Below are 18,605 nucleotides of genomic sequence, written 5' to 3'. Positions count from 1 at the left end.
CACAATTAAATAGTGTGTTTAATCATCTCACAACAGACAGTAGTGCAGTAGTAGAAACAGTATCTTTTTTAAAAGTCATGCCCCCAAAGTTCCCATTCCTCTGCACCCAGATACCAAGGCTAAGGAGCAGGGCCAAAGGGACCCAGGAAGTCTCCCTTCCAAGGGGCTGAGAGGTTTTCTGAGTCCAGGCTGCCTAGTGAGCAGCTCAGAGCCCTGCGAGGACCTGCCACACACACGCTTGCACGTGCTCGCTCGGACACGCACACATGCAAGGGACAGAGAGGACCAGGGCAGGTGGTCGCACACATGCCCAGTCCATCTGTGGCTGTCTCCTCCGGGACAGGAGTGGTGGCCTGAGCCCTGAAGCAGCAAGTGCTGGCCAGAGGAGGAGGTCGGGAGGTGGTCTGTACCTAGCAGCCATCCCGGAAACAGCTAATCCTCCCCTAATCTTGGGCCAGACAAAACGGAGGGGGCTCTGGTGCTAATGGGGGCCGACGTCATTTCTGCACTACTGTCCCAGCATGGTGGTATGGGGTGGGGATGCTACTTCCTACAGGCCTAGAGAGGACAGGATGTCCTCTACCAGATGTGTTTGCAGGGGCGGGTGGCACAGCAGGCTCTGCCCTGGGCACAAAGACATTGCCAGCAGGGGAGCTGCAGGGGAGGAATTTGCAAAAATGGAGGCCCTGAGGTGAGGATATTTGGGGCCCACTAGACAGGTGTAAAGAGGAAACCTCTTCATTCACAGCTTCGCTCAGGGCTCCCTGGAGAATGTCTCTGAACTAGAGACTCCGCAGTCTGGCCGGAGTGCTGGGGCGGAGTGACAGGCGGATGCTCGGAGAGCGGCAGCCTGCAGACCTGGAGGTAGGAGGAGCAGCTGGCAGCGCGCTGGGCCCTGCCCCGCAGAGAGAGGCAGGAGGCTATAGGATCTCCTCCCGTGGGCTCCTGGCCTTGAGCGGAGTCTGTCCATTGGGCACGGAGCCATTCTGACCATGGAGGAGCCGGCCCTTCTCGCGGTCTGGCCACGTGAAGATGGCGTCGTCACTGTCCAGCTCCGACTCGGAGGGCATCAGGCTGCTGCTCAGCGTCGGGCCTTTCTGTTTGGTGCCTGCAGGAGAAAGAGGACCCGGCGTCAGGAACAGACCCTCCCCGCCAGAGTCACACTCAGCACCACAGTCCTGCAGCACCAGGTGGGGAGGAGGCCTCCTTAGTCCTACTGCCACCAGTCCTGGCTGGCACAGTCCCCAGGAGGAGTCACAGAGAACACACTGGGGGACAGAGCGGTACCTGGGACTCAGGGGCTGTGGTTAGTACCATCCAAGGACATTCTCTTTTCTTTCCCTTTTAAAGTTGGAATGTTTTATCATCTTGCTTTAGGAATATCTTATCTTCTCCCTTTATGAATGTGAGATGGGAGGCAGGAGAGCACAAAGAACTCAGGCTCTGGAGAGAAAGAGTCTAGTCTAACCACATCTTGGCTCAGCAGGACACTGGGTTCCTGACCCCAGCAGGCAGTGCTGTTTCACTGCACTCCATGGAGACATCTGTTCCACAGTTTCAAGCTTGTGCATGCTCCGGAGACCCCCCTGTGGGGAGAGCCTGACTGGAGAGGGACTCTCAGAGACAGTCCCAAGCAATCAGCTCATCAGGACACACACAAGGACCCAGGAAGCATCTCAGGTCGGAAAGGTGCCTGCGATTCTCCAAGCCATGGTGGTCTCCTTCACTACTTATCCCTATAGCTGCAAAGAAGCCACAGCCATTAACATGGTCTGGTAAGACCTTTAGAACAGATCTCGTCCAACAGCAAGATGACTGCCCAATGGGAGGTACAAAGTACTCCAGAGAAAGCAGCGGCAGGGTGAGACAGCAGGGCCAGAAAGAGGAATGGCTAACAGGGAGACCACACCTTTCTCTGGGTCCTGGAACTACCTTCCTCCTTTCTTAAAGAAGTGACCAGTGAGATTAAGCATATCTGATCAGTCTCCCTTCCCTGGTCCTATCCAGGACCCCAGAGAACACTGAAAGAGCGTCCTAAGAGGATTCTCAGCCATTCTCCTTGCCAGCCAGACCCAAGTCAAGCTGTGAGTGCTCTGAGCTCAGGCTGAGGCGCCGCTGCCCTGATTGTGTCTTTCACTCGGAGACCGGTGGCTCCTTCATGCTCTGCCCTCGTGCAGCCGTGTCTGCACCCGCCCAGCCCTGTCCGGATACATCTGAGACATGACTGTGCCCAGCCACCTCTCCTACTGAGTCTCAGGATGGCAGGACCACAGAACACAGGAAGCCTGGCCTTCTTCAGTGTGTGGTGGAGACAGTGGCCACTATGAAATAGAGGCTCAAGGAAGGCCCCAGGTCCTGCCAAGGCCCTGCCTTGCTCCTGCCAACATGGAACCTGCCCACTCTCAGCCTCCTTTCTTTCCTAAAGGCCCTGTGGCCATAGCTGCGAGCACAGGAGCCTGAGGGGCAGATCTGTTCCTAGCTCCATGGCAACTGTGATCACCCAGGGCTCTGCTTGCTCTGCATGAAGAACTGGGTGGAGTTGACCCACGAAAACGTACAAGCTGGAAAAAATGCAAGCTGAACATACCTCGTGAGCCTCAGCAATTCCATCCCTAGATATACAGTAAGCAGAAATCCACACCTGTGTTCACCAAAAGAGATAGATGAGAATGTTCTCGGCAGCACTCAGGAAAGCCAAAAATGGAAAGAAGGCAACTGCTATTGACAGTGTAGATAATGAATAAATACCTTCATAGAGTGGGAACCGCACAGCAACGGGAGTGAACCGACCAGTAACAGCTCGGGTGACCCTCCCAGAGGCAATGCTGAGTGGAAGGAGTGAAACCCAGCTCTTCCACTGACACCCACCATGCCAGGACATGAGAAGCAAACTGAGCTTGGGGATGGCCAGAAGGAGGACATGTGGGCGCTCTCGATGCTCATGACACAGATGTGCTCCAGGTGAAAACCCATCAAAGCTGAACTTAGGATTTTCTGTATGAATTACTTTTAATCTTTAAGGGTCATCTTTATAGGTCAAAAAGGTCAAATATCAGTAATTTCATATGGTTCAACCTAATACACCTTAGTACAAGGATTTGAAAAAATTAATAGCAAAACAAAACAAAACCCAAAGCACAGCCACGGAACATGAACTTGGTCTCCTGAGGGTGGGCAGCCCCATACTCCACCTGGAGGCCTAAGTGCCGAGCACCATCAGACCTACCGGTGGGACCCTCTCTCCTTGCCTTTTCCATGTCCCAAGCCCACCCTGGCTCCTGCAAACCATGGCCTGGTAGGCTCCCTGCCACACAAGCCACCCTTCTGTGCCCCAGGCCCACTCACTCTGCTCTCCCTCCAGCTATACAACTTCAGCCACCCACCTGCTACAACAAAGAAGATCAGTGTGGTCTCCAAGCTCACTCCCCTCACGCTGTGGTGACTGTTCTGGCAGCACTTACTAACCGACAGATCCCAGAACAAGAGCCAATACTTTGGATCTGGTCAGATCCTTATCAAACCCAAGCGGACTCTTGATGCTCCCTCAACCAGACACTTCTCACAAGTCCCTTGCCTGGTCTCACACCATCAGCTTTGGTCACCTGGAAGCCACTGGTCCACCCTGTGGCCCTTGCCCTCTCTATGAAGCTCAGGCTCCTGCAGCATGAGCTCTGCAGCATGACCCTTCCTGTGCCATCACCCTCTGTCCCTCCCTCCTGACTCCAGGCTGCCCTTCTCCCGTGTTCCCTTCTTAGGGCCCTCGCCACCACACCACCTGCGTCTTCTGCATCTCTGCCTACAGATGTCCTCATGAATCCCCATCCGAGGAAGCCCTCTGGCCTCTGGCCCGCTTTTCTTCAGTTTTCATTACTCAACATCTAAAAGGATTTTTAAATATTCAGGGCCTCTAGTTCCTTACCCAACCCCATCCAAATTACCTGCACCTTCCATTTCTGTTATCACGCATCATTCTACTCCAGCTGCTCAGGGAACCTGGAATGTCTCCAGCATCATCATCAACTCTGATTCTTTGATCTCTGCAGCAGCTAACACTGATGTCCACTTCCAGTGGGTCAGTCCCCTCCTCCCTTCCTGATGGTTCCTCTTGGGCTCCTCACCCCTGGACCTCTCCCTTGTGTCACTCACCTTTCTCCCAGAGGGACGTAACCCCCTTTTGAGGTGCTAAATCCTTAATGGTAGCTGGAAGACTCCTATTTGTACACCCAGTCCCAATTGTTCACAGAATTCATCTTTTCTTACTTAGTCACTGTACCAGGGGTTCTGCTATCATTCCCTATCTCTCAGGGTAGAAGTCAGCTTCGACCTTGTGTGTCCCTCCGTGTGACACCAGGCTATCTGAGCCACTATCAGCTCCTCCTTGGACCAAAAATCTCCTTGCTCTCCTCCCAACCTGTAGGCACTCCCACTCAGTTTTGTGTTGTCTTCAGACTGATCCTCCTAAGCCAGTACCTTCAAGATGTCACCTCCCCTCGCCATTAGGATAAATGCTTATTCTGTGCACAACCATCCAAAGCCAGACACCTGTTCTCTAACATTTCTTCCCATCTCCTCATCTTAGGAAATAACACCGCCCAGTCCATAGAAACCTGGGAGCCACCCTTCTCCTCATACCCTCTTCAGCCAACACACAACCAACCTCACCAAGTCTTTCTCCAGAATGCACCTGGGATCTCTGCACCTCACAGCTGTTCTCCCAGGACATTCTGTCTGATCCCCTTTCACCCACACGTGCCCCCTCCAAACTCCTTGCATGTCAGCCATAGTTACTAACATGTGAACCAAATCCCACCATTCACCCCTTAACTATCAGTAGCTCCCTGCTGCTCTGAGAAGGAGCCCACAGTAGCATCCCCACTTGCCTGTCCAGCCTCGGGCTGCTTGCCCCTGCTCAGCTGTCCAGCATGGTACCTTCAACCTCAGCAAATGCCCCCTGCTCCTTGCAGTAGCTGCACCTTCCCAGTTTGGTCCTTTGCCTGGAATGCTATTTCCTGGTGCTATACCTGACTAGCTCCTACTCATCCTCAGGACTCAGCTTACTCTTCACAAAATGTTATTCTTTATAAAAGCCTTACATTATCACATTTGATGTATGAGATTTGACAATGTTTGTTAACTTACCACCATGTACTTACACTGGCAGCACTGTACAGACAACTCAGTAAGGTTTCATAACCTCAGTATAACAGAGTCTCAGAGATGTGTTCATGTTGATGTGTGGTGGTGTCTTGCTGAGTGGTGTTCATTGTATATTGTGAGAATTGTCAGAGTTTCATAAAATGTTATTCTTTATAAAAGCCTTACATTATCACATTTGATGTATGAGGTTTCACAATATGTTTGTTAACTTACCACCATGTACTTACACTGGCAGCACTGTATAGAACAACTCAGTAAGGTTTCATAACCTCAGTATAATAGAATCTCACAGGTATGTTCATGTTGATGTGTGGTGGTATCTTGCTGAGTGGTGTTCATTTTGTATATTGTGAGAATTGTCAGAGTTGGAACTAGAGCAACAAACATTAAATTTTTTGTTAAGCTTGGCAAGAGTAGAAGTACAAGTTTAGTAACAAGTACATGTTAGTCCAAGTTTATGGGGATAATGCCATGAAGAAAATGGCAGTGTACAAATGGATTAAATGTTTTTTTGAGGGGACAGAAAGCATCACTGATGAAGAGAGGTCAGGGCAGCCAATAACAAGAACTGACAAAAATATTCCAAAAATTCATTGAATTGTGCATCAAAATCGTGGGCTAACTGTGAGAAGCATGGTAGACCAAGTAAACATTGATAGAGAAATAGTGAAGAAAATCTTAACTGAAAATCTTGGCCAACAACTCCTGGCTCTTGCATCACAACAATGCACCAGCTCACATGGCACTGCCTGTGAGAGAGTTTTTAGCCAGTAAATAAATTAACTATATGGGAACACCCTCCCTATTCACCTGATCTGGCCCTTAGTGACTTTTTGCTTTACCTAAAGATGAAGGAAATATTGAAAGGGAGACATTTTGATGATGTTCAGTACATCAAGGGTAATACTATGACAGTTTTGATGACCCACTCCAGAGAAAGCTCCAAAATTGCATGGAAGGGTAAACTAGGTGCTGGTGTCAGTGGTGTTACTTCCTAAGGGGAGTACTTTGAAGGTGAATGAAGTGATATTCAGCAATGAAGTATGTAGCACTTTTTCTAGGACAAATTCGTGAACTTAATTGTCAGACCTCATACTGTTTATCTTTTTAATGTCTGTTCAATATAAGCTTCATAAGGGCAGAGTCTGACTCACCACAATATAAAAATGTCTGGCATAGGGCCTGGTACACAGGGGTTTCAATCCATGTCTGCAGATGAATGAGATACAGCCCCTGCCCTCAAGGATTACATTGACTGGTAAGGACACAAATACAAACTAATTCTAAGACAGTGAGAGAAATGCCAAACTAGACATGTGGGAGAAAGATAACCATGATGTTAGGAGGTTAAGGGAGGGATGGGAAAGAGCATTCTGGGCAGAGATATTTGCAGTAGCAGAACTGGTTCAGAAAAGAAAGAGACAGCAAGGAGGAAGTTTCTAGGAAAACAAACCGATATATGCTCACAAAGGCTGTGTCTACCAGACCAAAGCGCTGGTTCTCTGTGCTGGAAATGGTAAGTTATTGAAGAATTTCAAGGGGTAGAAAAACAGAGGCAGAGTAGCATGTTAAAAAGCCCAGCTGTGGCTCGGTGCCTATGGCTCAAGTGGCTAAGGTGCCAGGCACATACACCTGAGCTGGCAGGTTTGAATCCAGCCCAGGCCCACCAAATAACGACAGCTACAACAACAACAACAACAACAACAACAAAAATAGCCAGGCGTTGTGGTGGGTGCCTGTAATCCCAGCTACTTGGGAGGCAGAGGCAGGAAAATTGTTTGAGCTCAGGTGTTGGAGGTTGCTGTGAGCTGTGATGCCATGGCACTCTACCCAGGGTGAAAGCTTGAGTCTCAAAAAAAAAAAAAAAAAAGCTTGGCTGCTTATGGACTGTGCTCATTTTTATCTACACTCCCATTCTCGGCAGTCCCATCAGGCACTCCTACTGCCCGCATTACTCTAGTACTGTGTATCCTCTCTCCCTCACTAGACTCAGGGCTCAGCCCGCGTCTGATGACTCTATTCCCCCCTGCAGCCACTTTCTATAGTGAAGCTTTACGTATGAAAGGTGTTTAATACTGCTCTGTATAAAAACATCTCTGCTTGCAGAGTGTTCAGGAACAGCTCTAACTGGAGTCCAGCTCTTACAAACAGACAACACCGGCCCTGTGGCACCCATGCATACAATCCTCACCAACTGACTGAGACCAGTGAGGGAGGCCCCATCACCTGTCCTAACTGCCCCAGTGCTCAGGGTCACCGCAGAGTTTGTGCAGCAGGAAGTTTTCCAGTGGAGGCATCTGATTGTGAGCCCTGCACACCTGAAGCCCACAAGCAGCTGCTCTCTTGTCTGCCCTGAGATAATGATGGAAGCTGTGGCTCTGCCAGAACTGGAGAGGAGATGATGGGAGAGGGAGGCTGGCTAAAGACACTGGCTTTGATCTTGTCTCTGCCTGTGAAGGACAGACTGGTAAAACATCAAGACCCTCACTATCTGGGACAGCTCAAACAACTGAAATGCAGGTGGGAAAATGTCACTGAGTGGAGTGAGTGGGCAAAGGAGGGTGAGAGGCACAGCCCCTGTGCAGACTGAACAGGGCACTTGGGAGTGAGCCCTGGAGTCGCCCGTCCAGGTGCAGCTCAGGGCAAAGTGACCGTTGGTCTTCATCAGGCAAGGGGACAAAATGCTTCACCAGCACAATGAGCTGCCAGTGTCACACTCAGGAGTGGACTTGTCATGGTGGCCCTTCACAGCGAGAGTGAACAGACCCAGTTCACTCCAGTAAGAGTCGGCTCCTACCTGCTCGAGACGTTGGCTTCAGCTCCAGGCTTTCCTGATCTGTGGCATCCAGGATCTTGTATTTGCTTTTCCTCTTGGGTTTTCCTTTCTGCCTAAAAAACAGAACCCCCAACCCTGCTCAGGAAGGAGATTCTATGTGAGGCTCAGGGTGAAAGTCAGATGTGAACATAGGCCCTGTCTTGGGGGGCTGTCCACTGGGGGTGTCTCTCCTCATTTCCCAGGCAGGGAAGGCAGCAACTGCAGTTTGCTCCTCAAATGTTCCTCACCAATTCTGGGAGAAGGCAAGGGAGCTATGACCACCTTGGCCTGGACTCAACACAGAGGCAATGAAGTCATGGTAGTCTGGTCAGAAATGTAAAGAAAACAAAACCCTCTGCTTGAAGCATTACACCACAGAGTTGGGAATGGTGGTTGTCTCGGGCTGCTGGCAGCTTTTAAAAATTCTTTTCATTTTCTAAGTTTCATGTGAGGTTATATTGCAGGTTGAATCCCAGCTCTGTCACTTATTAACTGTGTCTGCCCTCAGACAGGTGACGTTAATTCTCTTGAGCCTAAGTTTTCTTATTTATGAGATGGAAAAGGCTTTTGTGTAAGTATAATAAAAAGAAATTACCTATGCGATGTTATCATGATACATGGTAAAAAGAAATCAGACTTATTACAAAAATGAAATATAGTAAATGTAATAACTAAACATTACAAGATGAGGTAGAGGAAGAAGACTCAGATGAAAAAACCCAGAACATTTAAGCATCACTAACATAAGTCTACAATTGTGGGAACACGTGTCCACACGTACCCAACTAGAGAGGAAGGCAGAATCGTGAACCCACATTCTGGTGGTGAGGCTGAGGGGGGAGGATTAAAGGATGCAGGTCTTAGAGATGTGACCCAGGTCTGCACCTCAGGGCCTGCATGCACCTTCCCACCCCGCAAGCCATGTTCACACTGAAGGAGGGTGTGGGGGTGAGGAAAGCCTTCCAGTGTATGCCTTGGTGGGGCTGAACTACTCTAACAGTGACTGGGGACCCAGCATGGTCCTTCCACGTGGACAATTTTTTTCTTGAGAAAAAAATATATGACAAGAAACCCCAATAAATTTTAAAGGAGAATCCATCTTACCTCTTACAGCAACAGATCACCATCCAGGACAAGATTCCCAGGGCAACAACAAGGACAAAGGTAGCAATGATAACATACAACACGCTCCACTCTGCCAAGAAAATCAAAACAGTGAGGGTTATAAAAAGAGAGGGTGGAAGGGAGATCTGGGCTCCCCCCAGCTCGGGCAGGTGACGGTTTCACTCTGGAGACAAGAGTGCCCCTGGGACTCCCCAGGAAGGTGAGCCCTTGGAGTTAAGGGCAGCTGAGGCTTTAAGTCTTTTGACATGTCCCTGCTCCAGCCCTGAGATCCTGCAGCAGTGGTGCAGGCTGTAAAGAGCTTTAGGAGAGGGAGCTGAGGGCTTCCGTTAGGCTAAGCGCAGAGGCACCCAAGAGACAGGAGACCTTGCAGTTGGTTGGATTTGGGCTGCAACTGTCAATGGGTCTGATTTAAGCCTGGTTCTTCTTACACGAGTGCTTCAGAGCTTTCCTCTAACCTTGAGCAAGTGTGGAGGAAGGAAGGAAAAGTCCTCTGCAAACAGAAAATACACAAAGTTCTTCTCCTCGCCTGCTCATCTGCCTCAGAAGCAACCAACACCCACCCACACAGCACAGAACTATATTCCGTGCCAAGCCAGCTGGCAATGTGCCAGGCAGAAACTCACCACAGTTGCTGTCTCCGTCCTTCAGCTGTACCTTGATGAAATTCTCCATCCAAAAAGGGTCACAGATACAGCGTTTGGTGAAGGAATCACAGTGGCCATGGTCAGAGCAGTTCAACTGACATGCTGAAAGTGACAGGAAAGGGGAAAAGCCAATAAGAGTTAGAGCCGGGTGACACTCAGCAGCCAGGGCCTGTGAGGAAACTGAAGCACCGTGTGCTCAAGGCTCGGTGCTGAAATTTCCTGGAGGCCTCACCCAAGAGCTCTCATAGCTTGGGCATGTTGCCCATAATTATCACAGTGGGATGTCACTGGAACAGTTACAAGGCTGCGAAGAAGTAATCCTTTTTATTTATTTATTTATTTTTGTAGAGACAGAGTCTCACTTTATCGCCCTCAGTAGAGTGCTGTGTTGTCACACAGCTCACAGCAACCTCCAACTCCTGGGCTTAGGCGATTCTCTTGCCTCAGCCTCTGGAGTAGCTGGGACTACAGGAACCCGCCACAATGCCCAGCTATTTTTTTTTGTTGTTGTTCTTACAGTTTGGCTGGGGCCAGGTTTGAACCTGCCACCCTTTGTATATGGGGCCGGCATCCTACCCACTGAGCCACAGCCACAGGTGCTGCCCAAGGCCGCGAGAAAGGATGCTTCAGTGTGTCTTCACTTGTTTCTCTATATCACCAATTCTTAATTTTTTATGTACAATATCCCTTTCTCAGACTATAATCGCAAAAATAGAAAAAAATAATCCCCAGGCCAGGTGTGGTGGCTCACACCTGTAAACCTAGCACTTTGGGAGGCTGAAGTGCATGGATCGCCTGAGCTCACAGGTTCAAAACCAGCGTGAGCCAGAGTGAGACCTCCTCTCTAAAAATATCCAGGTGTTGTGGTGGGCGCCTGTATTCCCAGCTACTTGGGAGGCTGAGGCAAGACAATAGCTTAAGCCCAAGAATTTGAGTTTGCTGTAAGCTGTGACACCATAGCACTCTACTGAGGGTAACATAGTAAGACTCTGTCTCAAAAAAAAAAAAAATACACACTTTTTACACTTTGTGTACTTTATGTAAAAAAAAAAAAAAATCCCTAAATTTCGATGGAACCACAAAAGACCCAGAATAGCCAAAGCCATTCTGAGCTAAAGAACAAAACTGATGGCTCATATTACCTGACTTCAAATTACACTACAGAGCTATAGAAACCAAAAGAGCAGGTACTGGCATAAAAACAGACACACAGACCAACCTAGAAGTAAATCCACACATCTGTAGTGAACTGATGCTCAACAAACCTGCCAAGAACATGCAGTGGGGAAAGGACAGTCTCTTCAATCAATGGTGCTGGGAGAATTGGATATGTTGTAGCCATGTGCAGAAGATTGAAACTAGACCCTTATCACTCACCATATGCAGAAATCAAATCAAAATGGATTAAAGACTTATATCTGGCTCGGCGCCTGTACCTCAGAGGCTAAGGCGCCAGCCACATACACAGGAGCTGGCCGGTTTGAACCCAGCCTGGGCCTGCCAAACAGTAATGACAACTATAACCAAAAAAAAAAAAAAAATAGCCAGGCATTGTGGCAGGCACTGGTAGTTCCTGCAACTTGGGAGGCTAAGGCAAGAGAATCGCTTAAGTCCAAGAATTTGAGGTTGCCGTGAGCTATGACATCACGGCACTCTACTGAGGGTGACAGAGTGAGATTCTGTCTCAAAAAAAAAGAAAAAAAAAGCTTCTGCACAGCAAAGGAAAGTGAGGCAGGAGATAATATTTGCAAATTAACTGCATGATAATGGATCAATAACTAAATCATATAAGGAGCTCCAATCATTCAATAGGAAAAAATGAAATAATCCAATATAAAAATGGGCAAAGGATCTGACTAGACATTTCACAAAAGAAGACATACAAATGGCCAACGAAAAAATGCTCAGCAACATATCATCAGAGAAATGCAAATCAAAACTATAATAACATTATCATCTCACCCCAGTTAAAATGGCTTTTGTCAAAAAGGCAAAAGCGAATGCTGATAAGGATGTGGAAAAAAGGGAACCCTGGGACACCGTTGGTGCAGATGTAAAGTAGTGAAACCACTCTGCAGAACAGTATGGAGGCTCCTCAAAAAACTGAAAATAGAACTACCATATAACCCGGAAATCTCACTGCTGGGTATATGTCCAAAGGAGGGGAATCTCAGAAAGGTATCTATACCCCACATTTACCGCAGCACGATTCACAACAGCCAAGACAGGGAATCCACCGAAGTATACAACAACAGACGAAGGGATAAAGAAAATACATATACGTGATGGGAGATTATACAGCCACAAAAGAATGAAATCCTGCCATTTGCAACAACATGGATGGAACTGGAGAATATTATGTTAAGTGAAATAAGTCAAGCACAGAAAGACAAATCTCACATGTTCTCACTCATCCGTGGGAGCTAAACATTAAAAACAATTTATCTCACATAGACAGAGAATAGAATGACGGTTAGCAGAGGGCGGGAAGGATAGCAGCAAGTGGGGGATGATTAATGGGCACAAAAATACAGTTAAGTAGAATAAACAATTTTTTTTTTTTTTGAGACAGAGTCTCAAGCTGTTGCCCTGGGTAGAGTGTCGTGGTGTCTTAGCTCATAGCAACCTCCAACTCTTAGGCCCAAGTGATCCTCTTGCCTCATTAAGTAACAAGAGCTGGAAGTGGGTCTAACAACTATCATTAATTTTGAAGTAGTGATGAGTAAAAATGATACATATTTTATTATGTAATATGAGATGAAATTGATATGTAATTTGTGATTTCTATTGCCTCAAATTCATAGGTTAATATTACTGTAGTATTGTAGCCTACCTTCATCATCCAGGGAAATAACGAATTTTAGTTAGAGGTCAGAGAAAATAAGGATGCAACGTTTCCCCACTCGAGCTCTGAGTGACATCTTGGGGCCCGTGGGCCCTAGGTTAAGAATCCCTCTGATGAGTCAGGATGCTTTTGTGATAACAGTAATGGAGGAAAATGACTATTTTCACATTCCCAGAGAAAGGGAGATGAAGGTCAACGGCAGTAAGGAGTGACAGTCCATGGCAGGCACGAGGCAGGCTCTCACTCCCAATTTCCCAGAATTACTCACTGACAGTATTGATTTCCAGGGCTCTGAATATCAGGAAGTCGGCCTTCTGTTTCCTCAGCTCACTCTTGAGCATCGCTGCCACCTCATGCCCTTTGAAGATCTGATGAGGAGGCTCGTTTTGAACGAAAAAAACCATCTTGGTGCTGCAGAGACATGCAATAGGAGGGGTAAGCTGAAGCCATCCACAGCGGCACTACCATTTCCTAACTCCTCTGCTGTGTCAGACACTGTGCTGAGTATCAGACGCATTCTGTCACCACAAGCCAGCAAGAAGGTGGTGTCAGTGTTGCCGCCAGGTTACAAAAGACAACCCTGGGGTCAGAGGGGTTAAGTACTTGCCCAAGGTCACATAGTTGTTTATGGCAGAGCCAGAACCCAACCCTGTGACGTCTGACTCCAAAGCCTATTCTTTGACAAATGCTCAAAACTGCCCCAGCTAACAAGAGGAACTGTCCCAAATAGCTAATTGGAGGACGAGAAAAACAGGGCTTTGGTAAAGCTACACCCCAGTCATCAGTCTTTTAAGACAGTGGTGCTGCCTGGGTTACTTATCAGACAAACCATAGTGCTTTGTAAATATAAATTGTTGGACAGCATCAGAGATTATCCATAGGTCAAAACACAGCCAAAATGGTTGTTCCCGGTATTACAACAGCAAAAAATGAAGCCCCTGCACAATGGTATGGCTGATACAAAATTCTACTACTCTGTGCCCGGAATGTTTGCTCTGTCACTGTCAATTTTGTCCCCAGACAGACCATGTTTGAACTCACATCTGGGTAGCACAAAATACATCTTCTATGCGTTAGTCTTCATTTTTGGTAGCCTGCTTCTTGAGCTCCACGTTAGTCTCATAAACAGAACCTTCTCAGTCAGTGAGTTGCTCTGGTTTATTAGCGGGCCCAGGGTATTGATCCCCTCAGTATGCAGCACAGCTGAGTGGGCTCTGGGTATCTGGAGACCCTGGACCAGTTGCCTGCATTATAAGTAGCCTTGTCTGTTTATCCCAAGGTGCCATATAAATAGCATCATTTTCTATATGTGGCATGACATAAAAGTTTGGAAGCACTGGTACAGACTTTGAGAGCTTGCTGCATAGTGAGACTAACAACAGGGTATTCTTATGGTCTAGAATCAAAAAATAAACCTTTGGCATAAAAGATTTTTGGTCCATTTCCCATCCTTTTCTCCTAGTCACCTAATCCATGCTCATAGTTTCAGCTTCTGCCTATAGGACGCTTACCAGTAACTCTCAAATCTCCTCTCCTCACATCTCTCCCAAGTGACCAATCTGTATTTGCAAATGATGGCAAAGGTGTCTATCCCAGATCTTCTACAGTGCCTCAAATCCAACATGTCTCAAAATAAACTCATAATACTAACCATTCACTGAAAACTGTATGTTAGGGACTATACAAAATTATCTTATTTAGTCCTCAATAACATTCTATAGATAAGCACCAGTACTTTCACAGGTTCAAAAAGGAGAAGTAGAGTCTCTGTCATAGAGTTAACACTGGTGGAACAGGGCTTAGAAGCTGGGTCTCTCCAGGGCAAGCTGGTCTTCCTCTCCAGGGCAAGCTCATGCTCCTCCTGAATTCCTCAACTAAGTCAATCCTGTCCAAGCCAGAAGCCAAGAGAAACTGAGATGCCTCCTTCTTCCTCGTGCCCCATATGCAGTGATGGCAAATCTGAGCAAATCCATCAGCAGCGTTCTTACCAGAGCTTCTGCTAACCTCTTTCTGCTGCTTCTACCCAGCCAATTCCCAGCAACGTAGAGCAACCCAAGCAGCCATTAGCCCCATTCCCACTCCCAGGTCACTGAGAATAGCTTTATAAAAAAGTCCTCATCATGCTGCCTCTGACCTGATGAATCCTGACTACATGTTAAATTCACCTGGGAGCCTTTATGGTTGAGGTGCCCAGGTGCCACTCCAGATTAACTGGATGCAGCTTGGGCAATGCTAAGTTCATAAAAGCTCCAAGTAATTCTACTGTGTGGCTAGACTTGAGAACCATGCCCTCGCCTCATGTCTCGGACCTGGCCAGCCTCCCAAACCTGCCCTCATTTATCCTTCCCCAACCTCTACCACCTCCTTACCCCTCTGCACATTCCCCTCAGTCTATACAGATGCTCAAGAATTTCCTTCTTTAAAACGTGTTCTTTTGACCTATCTCACATTATTTTTGGCACCAGCTTTTTGAAAGAGGTATTATACTTGCCATCTCTGTATATCCTCAAACTGTGAAATCTGTCTTCTGCCCCCACTAGCCTCATAAAAATGCTCTCACTACATTCTCATGGTCTGCTGATTACAAACCCAAAGGCCTGTTCTGTGTCTCACCCCACCCCTGCCCCTGTAGCACCTAAATCCGGGGGCCACCCCCACTGCTGGGTCACGGCTTCACGCCCAGCAGACCACTCCCAGCTGTCCTCCCACTTCTCTGACTGGTATTCTGAGTTTCCCTCGCTACCTCTCCTTTCTCTGCCTCCTCCTTAAATAATGGTGCTCTCCAGAATTCTGTCCTCACCCTTCTCAGCACTCTCCCGGGGTGACTCACCTGTCCTCACGGCTCTAGGCAGCACTTATGATCTTGAGCTCTTTCTTCCACCCCAAGTCCAGCCTTTACTTGCATATCTGATGGAACATCTCCCCAGGAAACTCCTAAGAATCTCCAAATTCAGTCGCTGAAATCGGCTCCTTCTGCCTGCCACATCTCAGCTAATGGCCTGAACCACCCACGTAGGCGTCCAAACCAAAGGCCTCACATTTAATGCCACACTGACCTCTACTCCTCCAGGGCCCTCAAATCCTGCTGCTTTACCTCTGAAGTGCTTTTAATTTCTTCTCTTCTTCTGCCACTACCTTAATTCAGGTTTTGTCACCTTTCTACCAGACTCCCGAGAGGCTTTCTGCTTGGTTTCCCAGTCTTCAATCTATCCCCAGTTTAGTCTAACCTCCACACTACTGATCTCCCTTAAAAAAAAAAAAAAAACTATGGAATTTCCTTGCTTTAAAAACAAAACAAACAAAAACTTCACACTTCACACATACCAAACAAACTTGGGTCCTTCTACCCAACTGGTAAAACTAAACTCCTCGGTTTGCATATGGGCAGCCTTGTCTTCTATCACATCCTGGGGCTCTGAAGCCAATGACTCCCAGGAGAAACCCTGCACTCCCATGCCACAGGGCCTCATGTGCTTCCCCTTTTCTGAGTTTCCTCCTGGTCCTCCTGTGCCGGTAAATGCAAGATTTCCTTCTTTTAGAAAATCTCTGGCCTATGCCTACCCCAAACGCTGATGAAGAATCAGCTGCCCTTGCTCAGGGTTGCCCCAGTGGCACACACTGCAGTACCGTCCTGTACCGACGTACTGTTCACTTGATCATCTCCCCTCCTGGCCTGGGGCCTTCAAAAATAGTGAAGTTCCTCTGACTTTGTACCCTGGAGGCCGGCCGCAGTGTCCAGTAGGAACATGTCGCCTGCACTAGAGGGGAAGGACATCAGAGACATGGACACTATGAGCAGTTCTTGCTCGGAGAGCCCACCCATCTCCACCTCGCCACACTAGTCCTTGGCTTAATCAAGAAACCCAGGAGAACCCTGGTCTTTCCTTTTCTCTCCCCATTCATTGCCCAGCTACCTCTGCTCCGTGTAGGGCTGAATCTTTTGCACAATGATGTCGGAATCCAGCACCCCCAGGAGGACCCCAATCTGGCGGATGAACATCCCCTTCAGCCTCTCAGTTAGCTGACTGACGTTGACATCCAGGATGAGCTCCACCAGGTTGTTTTTCCTGGGATCTGGAAAGCATGTGGATCAGTCATGGCTTTAGAAGTAGGAAAGTTAACACAGACCTGCCATTGTGCCTTTGTGTCAGCACAGGAGAGAAAGTAGTGAGAGCATTCAGACATCCATCAAGGGGAAAGGGACAACAGCGAATTCCCAAGAAGGTAATCTGGGGCTGGCTTGGAAAGCTTAAAGCTTCCAATCTGAGAATTCCCACATACACTGAGGATGAGGCCAGTGGGGGGAGGTGCTGAAGAGAAAGCAGGGGAGGCAGAAACACTTAAAAGCATTTGTTTTAAAAGCTTCTGCACAACTGCACTGCTGAGCATCCAGGCCAAGTGGGGTATCAAGTAATTTCTCCTGACTCACATCTGATTTTCAGTGACTTGCTGTACTTTGTCTACAACAGTGACAGGAAAAATGTCCATCTCAACAATCTTCTTAATAATGGGAATACATCGGTCCCTACAGGTTTAAATACAGTAAACACAAAGAAAATCCAGGCAGCCGAGAAACAAGGCTTCCTCAGAACTGCGTCACAGCTGCACTGTCTCTGTATGACTCTAAAACTGGGACCATCGTGCTTTACTTTCAAATGTGCCCTAGGACTCCGCTATATTTGGAATTTCAAACTGATTGTTCAGAATGCCTTATTTACATACTTGAATGCACCATTTGCCTGCTCTGATGTATAATACATAATTAGTAGACTATCTATGATCTGACTTTAAACATGGAAAAGACTTCCCAATGTCTCAGCTCTTATCATTCCCAGAGGCAGGACAAGGACCAGAAGGCCTCCCGAGACCCCATCAAAGGTGGGGCTAGATGAGCTTGGGCTAGATAACAGAGGAGATTTAAAGTTAATACCTTCTCATTAGAAGGTCAAGAATTTATAAACTCAACCCCACCTCCACACTCAGTTCCTTCCTCTCACCAAATTAGTCTCAAAGCAAAACAAAAACATGGTTCTATTTAAGAAGGAAATTTTATTTCTGCAAATCTGAAAATGTAAAGGACAGTAGTTACTTTACCTTCCCTGGGTTGTCAGATAAAGCCTGAGGCTCAACTTATAAAAATAAATTGTTTTCTGCATCTGGGTGCTGATGAGACATCATGACTCAAGCTATTCCTGTGTTCAGATTCCCAAAGCACCCTGAGCCCTCTCATCAGTCACGTGTAAAGGAGAGTGCTGGACTGGGGCACGAAGGCCTGGCTCTGATACGACGGCTATGTGATACTGAGCAAGCCCTGCCCTCTCTGAGTGGCCTTCTCCATCTGCATGGGCAGAAGAGGTCTTATTCCTGCATGGGTAGAGGGGTACTATTGAAACAGTTCCTTAAGGATATTTCAGCTTGAGGTTTCTCGATTTTTTTCTTTTTTTTTTTTTTTGAGACAGTCTTACTATGTTGCCCTCGGTAAAGTGCCATGGCATCACAGCTCACAGCAACCTCAAATTCTTGGGCTTAAGCGATTCTCTTGCCTCAGCCTCCCGAGCAGCCAGGACTACAGGGTGCCCGCCACAACGCCCGGCTATTTTTTGGTTGCAGTTGCCATTTTTCTTTAGCAGGCCCAGGCCGGGTTTGAACCCACCAGCCTCTGTGTATGTGGCTGGCACCTTACTCACTGAGCTACAGGCACTGAGCTTCTAGACTTTTTTCAAAAAGCTGGACATACCATTTAGCTCTGCTCATGCTGGGGGAAAGGGGTCTCAAGAATGACTCCCTGATTAGCTGACCCAGCAATTTCACTCAGGTCTCTTAGCAGATGCACTCACCAGGTTTCACCTCCACAGTCGTCCGGTCTGTGTCACTCTCACCCTTTGCATCGGTCACTTTCAGATGAAATGTGTAGGTTCCCTCAACCAGGTTGGAAAGGAAGAGGATAGGGTGATGGTCAGAGTGATTTAATACCTCCTGTAGGATTGAACAATAGGGTTATGTCACATAAAAAGACACC

General features: G+C 47.6%; 1 protein-coding gene across 4 annotated transcripts in view; it reads right to left on the bottom strand.

The window, feature by feature from the left end:
* Window positions 1-18,605, bottom strand: part of KIAA0319L (KIAA0319 like) — a 119,298-nt gene continuing 100,693 nt past the window's right edge. For all 4 annotated transcript variants that reach the window (XM_003788184.3, XM_023512250.1, XM_012804146.2 and 1 more), the window contains 7 exons: window positions 18,424-18,562; window positions 16,501-16,660; window positions 12,855-12,997; window positions 9,721-9,843; window positions 9,077-9,167; window positions 7,955-8,046; window positions 1-1,108 (listed from right to left, as the gene is read on the bottom strand). In XM_003788184.3, the coding sequence (XP_003788232.1) occupies window positions 921-1,108; window positions 7,955-8,046; window positions 9,077-9,167; window positions 9,721-9,843; window positions 12,855-12,997; window positions 16,501-16,660; window positions 18,424-18,562 (936 nt within the window). In that variant the 3' untranslated portion in view covers window positions 1-920. The remainder of the gene's footprint in view (window positions 1,109-7,954; window positions 8,047-9,076; window positions 9,168-9,720; window positions 9,844-12,854; window positions 12,998-16,500; window positions 16,661-18,423; window positions 18,563-18,605) is intronic.

This window comes from Otolemur garnettii, unplaced genomic scaffold (genome assembly GCF_000181295.1).
Source record: "Otolemur garnettii isolate 467f Iridium unplaced genomic scaffold, OtoGar3 scaffold00025, whole genome shotgun sequence".
Taxonomy (NCBI): domain Eukaryota; kingdom Metazoa; phylum Chordata; class Mammalia; order Primates; family Galagidae; genus Otolemur; species Otolemur garnettii.
The sequence above is the reverse complement of the archived record's forward strand: the minus strand, read 5'-3'. Positions and strand labels throughout refer to the sequence as shown.